The sequence below is a fragment of the Sinohyriopsis cumingii genome, chromosome 3, assembly GCF_028554795.1.
Source record: "Sinohyriopsis cumingii isolate HCF-2022 chromosome 3, ASM2855479v2, whole genome shotgun sequence".
NCBI classification, from domain to species: Eukaryota; Metazoa; Mollusca; class Bivalvia; order Unionida; family Unionidae; genus Sinohyriopsis; species Sinohyriopsis cumingii.
This window is the reverse complement of record NC_142963.1, coordinates 140,662,030-140,674,626: the sequence shown is the minus strand read 5'-3', so window position 1 is coordinate 140,674,626 and position 12,597 is coordinate 140,662,030. Positions and strand designations below refer to the sequence as shown.

General features: G+C 34.3%; 1 protein-coding gene across 1 annotated transcript in view; it reads left to right on the top strand.

Annotated features, from left to right (window-relative positions):
* Positions 1–12,147, top strand: part of LOC149803960 (plexin-A1-like) — an 82,886-nt gene extending 70,739 nt beyond the window's left edge. The window contains exons 10-11 of the mRNA XM_089954028.1: positions 1,308–1,401; positions 11,980–12,147. Of these exons, the coding sequence (XP_089810154.1) occupies positions 1,308–1,401; positions 11,980–12,147 (262 nt within the window). The remainder of the gene's footprint in view (positions 1–1,307; positions 1,402–11,979) is intronic.
* The last annotated feature ends 450 nt before the right edge of the window (positions 12,148–12,597 follow it).

Genomic DNA, 12,597 nt, shown 5'->3' with positions numbered 1-12,597 from the left:
AAGGCGGTCAATGGACAGTATACATTATATGAGACATTCCATGTCCCAGAATGTCCCAACTGACCCAGAATTTCCCCGAGACAACGTACGTCCTATGTTAAATGCCCTTGTCCAAATATTGACCCATCTGACAAACAAATGTGATTACGTCAAGTATTACAACAGAAAATTACACACTCATTCCTCATCAAGGTGTCTAATTAAATGTAAATTATTTTTTAACAACCCATTAGTTTCAAAAACACCTCCATTAAATATGAACATTTCTTATTCGTGTAGAAGTGATGTTTTCTTTAAATTTGTTTTCATTTGACACTTGTTTTGTTGTTGTGATTTTGATTTGTAACGTAACTTTAACAATTGTTAAGTCATATCGCTACGATGTCTGCACTGTGGCAGTTTATAGTGATGTCTAGCATTGGGGCATCAAGCCACCGACATGTATCATGATGTCCCACCCAGTCACATTATCCTAACACCAAGCCGACCAGTTCGAATGCTAACCACTTAATGCTGAATTCCATGCGAGGCAGCTGTTAGTACCAATTTTGTATATCTTTGTTATGAGTCGGCCGGGGATCGAACCCACGACCTCCTGCATCCGATGCGGGCGCTCTAACCACTAAACCACCGGAGCGGTTTCATTCGACAGCATATGTCCAATGCATTAGTGATCTAAAAATAAATGCTACCTGACAAGTAGCTAATTGTTAGCGTTAATATCAAGGAAGTTGTCACACACTAGCAATTGTCATATTATTATTACCCATTGTGAAGAATGCTGCAGTATACCTTTTACATTGAAAATGGGATACACATCTTTCAACATGGAATGGTTATGAAATTCCATAGGTCATCAAAGTTCCTATACATTGTATGTACATTAAATTGAAGGTTTTTATGTTATGACGTCATCATTAAATACAAATCTGAATGTCATGTTTTAGTGAACGGGTTTTGAGTTTACGGTTGATTTTATCTCAATTTTGAAATATATGTGACAAAACTTCAATCCCAAGTTGACGTTTTATAAAGTTTGAAACAGGACAATATTGTACATTGCTCCTTATACCTGTGCATATAATGGAATTGTTAATTATTTTGTCGTAAAATTGTATCTGCAATTACTGCAGGTGTATATACACATTGAAAATATTTAGTCTTGCAATATTCATTCCAGCACATATAAATGTGCAAAAGGATGTGGTGGAATTTTCCTGATTGATATTCTTGGAACATATTCATATATCTCTAGTGCAGCATTTAAATAAAAATAGTACAAATTAAGGCTTGTGTGTATATTACAGAGGCGGAACGTCGATTGATGTGACAGGTACACAACTGGACACAATTCAGGAGCCAAAATTGGTTCTCTGGTATGGTGACACAAAAATTGTAGGGGTAAGTAATATTAATGAACCAGTCTAGAGTACAAAATGGTGACACCTGTCCATTGAAAATAAACAGTTCATTAACTTTACCGGTTATAGACCAGAATAGATTATGTGAAAATCTGTTGTCTGTCCTCTGCCATGTCACATGCAACAATTTGTTAGCACACGCAGTTTAATGCTAGTACTAAACTATTTGAATAATTGCGATAAAAATGAACGCACACCATTATGTTAAAGTTATCTTGGTCCTAAGTGAAAATGGTGGTGCTGAGACATTCACTATGGCCACATAGCTCATTTACAAAATGTTAGTGTTATTCCCTGTGAATGAATAATCATATCAACATAGGTTTACATAAAAAATGAATATTTAAGATGTCTTGATTGTTATGGTTGGATATGCTGTCCAATAAAATGTATCCAATATTGTTGTTGCTGTAAAGAAAGTCATATCGTTCATGAGATTTCGCCCGGATTTCTATAAACTTTAGTTGGCCCTAAATGAAAATGGTGCTATTATGACATCAAATATGGCTACCACAGGTGCCATTTTGAAGGTCTTATTTTCATTGCTCCACCTGAATGGATGGTCAAGTTGACATGGAATTTTCGCTAGAATGCTTATCACTATGACAGTGATGAAAATTTGACCTTAAAGATGTCCACCCCATAAGTCATCTTGAAAGTTTTGTTGTTGCTATTCAAACTGAACCAAAGTCAAATTGCATGCGGTTTTTCCTGGAAGACGTCTAGTCCTATCTAGCTGGCCATAAATCAGACAATCGGTATAGCTGTCACAGTGCCCTTCTTAACAGTTTTGTTTTAATTATTAGGCCAGATGGAAAGCTATACCAATATAGCATGTTCTAACTGGTCCTAAATGTATATGGTGTCAACCATACACCAAATATGGCTACCATTTCAATGGGATTGAAAATCTTGTTACTACTACTCCTCCTGAATAAAAAGTCGCATCATCAAGGACTTTTAACCAGAATGCCTCTTGTGTAATGTGCTGTCTAGTTGGTCCTGAATGACGATGATGTCAATGTAATGTCTAGTATGTTTAACATTGTAGCCTTTTATAAAATATTTATCACAATTGATGGTAGAGTTGTTTACAACGAGCAAATTTTGTACCGCGGTATAAAGAGATATATATGAGCACCTCGCGATACGTACCATTGTATGCGTCACTTCTATTAAGGTCCAACAATTCAATGTTATGGGGATAACACTTTGTTTACTTTCCGTTAGTCAATATCTGAACAAAGTATATTGCATACAAACACCATTTTATATCCATTATACTATAGCAAACAAACACCATGCAATATCCATTAATCTATAGCAAATAAGCACAATGCTATATCTATTAATCTATAGCAAATAAGCACCATGATAGTTCCATTATACTATAGTAAAAACACCATTCTATACGCATTATTCATTATATTCATTATACTACACCAAATAAACACCATGCTATATCAATTAGACTTTTTGGTTAAAAAAAGTATCAATAATCTTGAGATAAAGGAACAGAACATATCTCAGCTCAACGGATAATCACAACGACAATCCACCCCGGTAATACAATGTGAGTAGCTTATGGTAGATGAATTTGATACATGTATGTTGATTGTAGTACAAATTGCAATCTAAGGCCGTGAAAGACATCATGCTAGCATTAGAGAGCCTATTCATAAGAATAATAAATAATCAATTTGATATGATCAATTTATGAAATAACAGAGGACGCCCGTATAATGCAAGGAGAATTTTAAATTTATTGAGCGATGAGAGCATAGCAATTGAACATAATGCATCGGATCAGGTGAACTAAAAAATATAACAAACGTTTAAGGCAGTTAAATAAAGCAGCCAAATGTATTCAGTCGTTAAAACAACAACAAAGGTGAATTGAGGCCGCCGCCGACTCTTTTGACCACAGTGCCAATCACAGCATCAGGATCGCCGCCCTAATTGACTAGGACAAACGCATTTAACACATAGTCTTATTTTTGTCTGTCTTCGATAATGGATTTTTCCTCTGTATTCTAGCCCTAATGCTATTGTTAATAGGAAACATTAAAATCTTACTATATTGGTGAACATACAACCCTTTAATCTCGTGAGGATTTTATACCAAGTTTGTCATCCGTACTTTTTTCTGTTCGCTGGAATATATTCTACATGTTATCTTTGTGGTAAAAAGGGAATCTCAAGTGATCATAACTCTCATGACATTGGCAAAACGGTTACACGGTCAATGAATCTAAACAATTGTTTCTTCATTAGCATGGTAACTAGATGGCGCGACAGAAATCGCCGGTTCATTTAACACCTTATAACTTCAGTTATATCATTTTGTCTCACGTGACAACCGTTTTTATATTTTGCACTACTGGGAAAATAAACGTAACCCCCACCGCCTTACAATGCAGGAAAGCCTTCCGTTCGTTTCATAAGGTTAATAATTCGCCTATCGTGTTTTGCACAGTTCTCAATATTGTTTTCGCATGGGTGTTGTATGTATGTGTGCCTCTTTGCATTTTCTGTTGCAACGTTGTTCCATTTTATGTTACTTTAGCCAGGCTTATTTTTTGTTTGCTTCATTTCAATATTTATTTCTTTTTGCACTTGCTTGTTTTATTTGTGTTATGTTTGTTTATTTTGTGATTTGTCTGTTTAGTTTGTGCCTCCTTTGTTTTACACGAGTATTTATATTTTTATTTTAGATATTGTTGTTTCGTTTGTGTTTATCATTGCTTCACTTGCGTTTTTTTTTTACATTAACCTGTTTCTTCTGTACATCATTTGTTTTAGCTTGGTTATTATTGATTTTATTGTCTGAATGTTAATAGGTTTTATTTATTTTAGAAACTTATTTGTTCTACGTTAGTTTTTTACGTTTTTGGTTTTAATTTCATACTTTTGGCGGAGATTGCCTTTCATACTACAATGGCAGCATATATGATCGTTGTCAGACATGTGATTAAAGTATCATAAATGTAATTATATTTGTAATAGTCCACATAATTTGTAACATGAAAACCGTGTTGTATAAAATGCTTCTATTTTGAACTAATCAGGCAATAATAATGAAAACACACTTAATATCGTTGAAGTCGTGAGAAGATTCCTCGTGAATATCGATACATTATTTAGGAACATACAACATACAACATGCCGGTGCAGTGAGAAAGTATCATGGGTCGCACGAACGGAATAATATATCACAGTAAACCGTTTATACCAGAAATACCTCGCAGCTCTAATTGATGGTACTATAGAAAAAGAATTTTCACCAACAGGCTTCATAGACTGTTTATTTTGTCCTAAACGAAAATTGTACCAATATTACCTCCAATATGATCAATTGCTAACTTGCTAATTTGAAAATCATAATGTCTAGAATATCAGATATGATTCCAGTGATCAGCATTTAAAGAAAAGAAATGGTCACATCTGTGACTCCTGGAAAGTCCTTTCAGAAAGTAGCGCAACTGTACCTTCGAGCGATTCTTGATTTCCATAATACGCAAAATATACTTCGTGTCATTTAGGTTTCCACAATTATCTAACATAATCATTAACCATGAGAATATATGAATGTAGAAATAAAGAAACACAAAATCATTTCTTAAGGCTAGTGATGTCAAGCATTTAAATAAAATGTGAAGAAATTGTCCGCCACTTGGAAAGTTTCAGAGTTTGTCTTCCGATTTCTGATCATGAAATATAATCAACAAGCAGCTAAGATATCAAGACGAGGTACATGCGATAGTGACCAATTAATATGAGTGGTTAAAAATTACGAACACATTTCTGAACGTATGTTTCTTCTTTACAATTGTTTTTCTTAGTCCCTTGAGCTTTGTTATTTATGAATATCTCTGAACTTCTGCCTGTTTAGATGTTGATGATTTTTGGAGTCTCTTGGAAGTTTGTTAAAAGTCATATTTATTATATTTTGCCTGATTACGTGCTCATGAATTTGTTTTTACTTCAGCAGAAAAATTATGAAACGAATCCGAGCAAAAACGTCCGACATATATATTGTATTATAGATAGCTTCACAAATAAAAATAAAAGTGTGCCATGAACCTTTTTTTATTGGTGTCACAGGACTGTAAGACTAAGAATGCAACTTTGATGCGTTGCTATTCTCCGCAAATGGAGGCCGTTAAAAAAAGAGACAACACCAGCCTAACCATGAAGGAATTGTACAGCTACGGATTTATTTTGGACAATGTCAAAGAAGTTTTAAATCTGACAGGGAAAAACAAAAATCAATTTGGAACCTTCCGTATCATACCTAACCCAATTTTTTAATCACTTACGAGCAATTTGGACAATATCTACCAGTATGAATCAAACAATGTCTTAATAATCAAGGTAAGTATATTTTGATCATTTTTTGCTTCACCACAAATGATGTAGAGATTTATAGCGTCACCCTTGTGTGTCCATCCATGTGTATTTAATCCTTTTAAAGTTTATTTGATGTTGGCTTCTAATATCTATGTACTTCATTATTTGGTGTGATTGGTAATGTTCATGTGTTTGTGTTTTAAATGGTGATGGGTAACAATTGTGTTTGTTTATTTCATGCTGATTTGTAATAATTGTTTATTTTATGTTGGCTGTAACTATTTATTTGATTTGTGGTAATATTTATAAGTTTGATTATTTGATGCTAGTTGGTAATATTTCTGTATTCGCTTATTTTTTATCGATTGGTAATAATTGGTGTTTGTTGTTAATATGCAAGCTATGAAATTATGTTAGTTATAAACCAATTACAATGGAACTCCCTTCTAAGAATCGTTTTTGAAATTTGCTTTGTTTTCAGATGGCTAAAATATATATCATCTTTAAGTCCATACAATATTCATTTCCTTGATTTATCATTGGAAAACATAAATAGGAGAATAATACTGATAAAGCAACAAACTTGGCACCTACAATAATATGCTAGCACTATGGTAAAAGAAGCAAATTTACTATATTTGTATGAACTGTAATCAATAAAACTGTAATAAATAAAGAACAAACAAGGCTTATGTGATTGTCGTATTTGTACATATCAATCCACCTGCAAAATGCAGCCATACCTGCATTAAAGATATGATTGTATGTGCTTGAGTCGTCATCTTAATAATATCCAATTAGCATCAGCTATACAAGTTTCGTTCGTGAAAGTATACAATACAGAAGAACTTAGATTTCATCATTGTGTATGAAAGTAGAGAAAGCATAGTCAAAAATATGTTATTGTATGAATGTCATTATCTGGTGCCTTGGCTCACATTATTGTGATTCATAGCATTATATGAAAGTCATTGCCTAATGTTTTGTTCACCCGATTGTGATTCAAATAATCATGTGAATATTATAATTTTGTGTCATGATTCACACTATTGTGATTCATAGTCTCATGTGTTTGGCATTCATGATACAGCCTTACTGTGGTTCAAGTCCTACTTGGTCAACAGGACACAAATTGTATCTGCAAACTGAATACACTCCAGCCCAGTTGAGCTATGTTGTGCTGTTCCGCAGGGGTCTGTTATTGGACCTGTTCTCTTCATTATGTACATTCAGCCGCTCTTAAGTGTCTTAGATCATTATTCAGTGCCTCACCAATTTTATGCTGATAACACCCACATATACAAATCTAGCGACCCAACTGAAGTTGATGCTAACATCCAAGGTGTTGAGAGGTGCATTTTTCTGATGTGAAATCATGGATGACATGTAACAAACTGCAGATGAATGATGATAAAATTGAGGCCATTCTGAGCACAACACAAAGACTTCTCATTCACATACCTTACCTCAAACAATGAATATCAGCAAACCAACATTAAATTCATACAATCAGTAAGAAACCTAGGTGTTACTCTAGACAGTGCACTCACATTGCACCAACATGTCATGAACATATGAAGGCTGCATATCTTGAGCTGGGACGCATCAGCTCAATTCGCAAATATATTTCAGGTAATGCCACTAAAACACTTGTGTGTTCATTTGTACTTTCAAGACTGGACTATTGTAACTCAATTCTGTCTGGTTCATCTCAATATTTGTTGCAGAAACTTCAAAAGTTCAAAACACAGCTGCTCGGATCATGCTTAGAGTACCACGATAAGAGCACACCTCCCCGCTGCTCTGTATGCTACACTTTCTATTCATTCGATCCAGAATCAAACACAACATTTGTTATCTGTGCTACGTTTGACTGTCGGACTCTAGTCCAACATACTTATCCGACTTCACCCATGTGTACACACCAATTAGAATCAAAGTGTATTATCAAACTATGACAGTCTTTAAAATCCATCGTCCATTTGTAAAACTATTCCCTACAGTATTAAGCTACGTGTGCTTCCCCACACAACGTACCTACACATTTTAGTTTTGCTAGTGTAAAACCAGTGTAACATATTTACGTCTCTAGCAGAATCACTCCCAAATAGCACATATGATATGGGAATATTCATATTGCAAAGATTTATAGGTTACTGCATTTGTATGGGAAAATGTTGATGAGTATTTTGGATGGGATACTGCACAACCTAGGGAGTGCAGGATATCCATCCGACAAAACGATTTCATATTTTCCTCTATAAATGCAGTAACGTTTTTAGATTATGGTCATTGTCTTATTCTACCTAAGGATTACTTATAATAACGAAATACACTACAGGAAACAACGTAAATGAATGTATGCCCTACTCCAAATTGAATACACAAGCAAAAAGATTCATCATTACCCAAAAACATTATTAATGCGCACGTAACACCGCCCAGATACATCTGAACTTAGTAGTGCGCTCGACACAACTCTGGATAGAAAATGACGTGTCTAGTTAAAATTGAAATTTGCAGTCATATAGTGAATACATGCGCATCACAACAACTTTTCCATTAGATCTGGAACGGATAGATTTTGGTATTTTGTTTCGAATGTACGAAACTTCGTGACTTTGGACTGAATTCATCTGTGCAAATTGTCCATTATATATATCGGACTGAAGAAGTGTGTTTGTTCTGTCATTAACTATTTCCAGTCATAATGTGGGAAAAATACGAAGTATTTCAATTACAGTTATCAAAAAGGCGATATTGAGTTTAATGATTATTTCATTTTGAGTGCAGTAAGAGAGATGTAATTGCACTTGGAATAAAGTCGAAATTACAGTACAATTTCGAAATGTGTAATCAAGCTTGAGAACCCATGACATGGCTCATGTAAGTCGGATTTGCAGAACTAAGAAAGTACATTTTTGAGGAAATTGTGGATGTAAAACTAAGTATATTTGTTTGCCATTCTTATTACCAGCTAAAGGAGACAGTTTATATCTGTATAGATTTCATGTTATTTGTAGGTACCAAGCAATTTTATTAAATATGGTGTCTATCGCAAAATCTGAATGTGTCATAAACTTAACGTGGAATGTAGCAAAGCAGTTGGTATGTTGCAGTTCACGAAACATCTGCTTTAGTTCATTCAGAAACAAATTTAGTCAACCAAAAGGTATTGCGAATACTATGCTAATGTTCATGATTTGTTTACAAAGTAGTTCCTAATACACTATTGGACACATGTGTCCTGCGTGTGGGTGCAATATGAAGGTGTGCACTGTCGTAAAATATAGAACGATTCTGATAATGTAAAGTTAACTGAGAAAAAAATGAGCTTATACTAATATAGTATTTTTCCTTTAAGTGTGGATATATCATGTGTCTAATTCTAAGACATAAATGGCATTGTGCAGAAACCGTTAGGATAACAACGTCAGCATTTCTGCGATTGGTGACCGTAACAAGTATGCTAAGTTGACAATAAACATAATCCCAGATGCGAAAAGGTGCTGCAAATCCCTAAAGGTTTTGTTATCAGAATAATCTCATTTTAACAAATTTATTATTTTACAAGTTTATGAAGGGGGTCAACTTCTCAGTTTTCTGGGAATTTTAATTCTGTACAATTTCATTAGTTGCACACAGGGATTGGAATGCAAGATTTATCAAAATTGCCAAGGATTTAGAAATGGGCTGCCCTTTTGGGGGACATTTAATTCTGCAACTGACATGCTACGACGATTGCTGCTACAAGGACCATTGGGTTCTGGTCATAAGCCATCAAACAATGGCTAATTTATGTTACCACTCAAAAATCGTTGCTTAATTGGTCTGCTTTTGGTCAATGTAGATATAATTCATTTTCAACATATATATGTATTTTTGATACTTTCACTAAATACACCATCATTGACTTGCTTATTAGCCATATCTGGAGGCATTTCATGCAAGCCAAATTATTCTTCCTAGTCTTAATATCCGCACAGACACCGTGGTATAAGTCGATGAGACTGGATTTGATCGATTGTCGACTGTATGGCATTTGTTCTCCTTTGGCTGCCATAGGATACTTCCATTTTACTGACTTTGCATCCTTCGTCTCAGTGGTCTTCAATTTGATGTATTTATTTCTTTGTTGTTTCGGCCTCTTAACTCCTTTCACCTTGAACAAAGGTGCTTCAGAATCGCTAAAATAATCTATTCCTTATGGAATATTCCATTGCAAATACACAAAACGAAAATACGGTGTGTAACGACTGTAATTTGGACATCATCTAAAGCACGCTGAAACAACACCACATTACGGAAAACCAATGCCTACCAGTTAAATATCTTACCGTTCATATGCATCACCAGAATAAATATTAAACACATGCTTCAGGTGCCTAGTTTATACATCACACAGCATGTACTATTACGAAATTACCTTTTCTTTGAAGAGTACCTGCTTTTTGCAATGACATAATAACATAATATATATATATATATATATATATATATATATATATATATATATATACGTGAGGAGGATGACATTAAGAAAATAATGTATTTCTTAATACTATTAAGTGCGTATTCACAACACGTGAGGATGATGACTTTAGGAAAATAATGTATTTCTTAAGACTATTAAGTGCGTATTCACAACTCATTAAATTATACTTGATCAATGTCTAATTGTCAGTAAACAACTGAAATATGTGCTAGCAAATGAGAGACAAGGTCACCTAAGTTTATGTCCATATATAGATATGTTCAAAAACTAAGGTATTGTAAAACATATTCTACAATGTTCAAGCATTAAACTATAATTTGGCAATTTGTGATGTTGCAATACATATATAAAAATGTGATTATTCGTGTTTTGCGCTGAAATTATATCGGAAATATATATATATATATATATATATATATATATATATATATATATATATATATATATATATGTGTGTGTGTGTGTGTGTGTGTGTGTGTGTGTGTGTGTGTGTGTGTGTGTGTGTGTGTGTACTACACACATCAAAGTTATACAATCATTTTCTACATTAAACGAAAGAAAATCTTAGCATTTTTTCAGACATTACTTACGCACTTCATTTCAAAGGATTCGTTTATATTTAAGTGATTGCCTGACTACTGTGACACATGAAACCAAGGGCATATTAATGACAATCTACTACCAAAATAAAAAGGGTGAACTGAAAAGAGATACAGACTCCTAGTAACCATTATGAATTTCCATAGTTCCATTTTACTTCAGAAAAGGATGAGAAGTGTTCTGAGTGGATTATGTCTATTGAATGAAAACATAACCAGAGTCTCAACGTACCTACATACATAATGTTGTACCTACTTCTTGTGGTTAATCAGATTTCGTGCACCTTCCTCTGTGTAAATGTGAACAAAATTTGGATACTTGTATGATACATGTCAATGATTATCACAAAAATCCTTTTAAAGTGAAAAACCAGATATATCAAAGAAAGGCTTTGTATTATTTCATCAAAATTACGATTTGCACAAGTGATGAGGTTCTTACATTAACATCAGCCAAAGTAGAAGACGTGACATGTTGTTGTTGTTGTTGTTGTTGTTGTGGGGTTTAACGCCATTTTTAAGCACACGATAGGTTATACATGGCGGCCAGTATTAATGGTGGTGGAAGAACCCGGGAAAATCCCGGAAAGAACCACCGACCCACGAGAAGCTACTGGCAATCTTTCTCACATGCCCACATTGGCTGAATCTTAGACTCGAACCGCAGCAGACAGAGGTGAGATGGCAATGATCCGTAACGAAAAGCGCTTTAGACCACTCGGCCACTCGAGACGTGACATGCGTAACCACATCAAGCTGTGAAGACACATTATTAAATATCGTTAACACCACACCAAAACTAAAAATGTTACTAGTGATCACAAGATGTTTATAAACTCCTAATTTTGAACTGATTCCTAAAAAGATTTTATTATATATTGTCATCCTGAAAATTAGAAATGTTGGTCCAAAATTATATATTTGGCTCCCAAATTACAGGCTGTTTGCTTGTTATTTCAGGTTTTTTCACTGACACTTGCAAACTAATATGCATGTTTTTAAAACTGAAATATGTACACGGTCAATTAATTTTTTTTAGCGAAAAACATGGCTGACATGGATCTCTTGTTGCGTGAAGATCAGCTTATTTCTTAAAATAAATCGTGCATTTCAGGCCCAGTCTCCGAGTGTAGTGCCAAAACGAGATGTGACAGTCAAGATTGGGAATGGGTCATGTACTGAAATATCTGTGGCAACAAACATAGTCATTTGTAAACCACCAAAAGATCAGCCCAACTCACTACAGGGGAATGCCTATCCAGAAGTGATCGTAAGTTTTTAATCGAAATGGTAGTCTGTATAGATTCCAATCTCATTTAGTGGAAATTATTCTGGTTAACCACTTATATAGCTTCAGGTTCAAATTTTTCTGACAACATAACATGTAAGTATGTGTTGTTGTTGGGATCCAGTGTCAGTGTCGTGTTCCTTAGATCATCTGCTTTCCTCATCTTAAAGGTACCTTATTATTAAACCACACAATTTTGAAGGAATACTTAACCTTAGAGGCAATAACTTGTTATGTATGCAGTAAATAAATATCGTAATAACACCACTGTGTAAATCTAATATGAGATCATATATGTTGTTCTGCATACCTGTAGCTTCAAGACATTCTAGCCACGGTAAACTGAACAAAAGTTTAATTGGTGCAGTATATGTGTAATGTGTATCATACGCTTTCATTTGAGATGATTCCTGATATTTTTATCCAGGTCTATGTTGGTCGTAA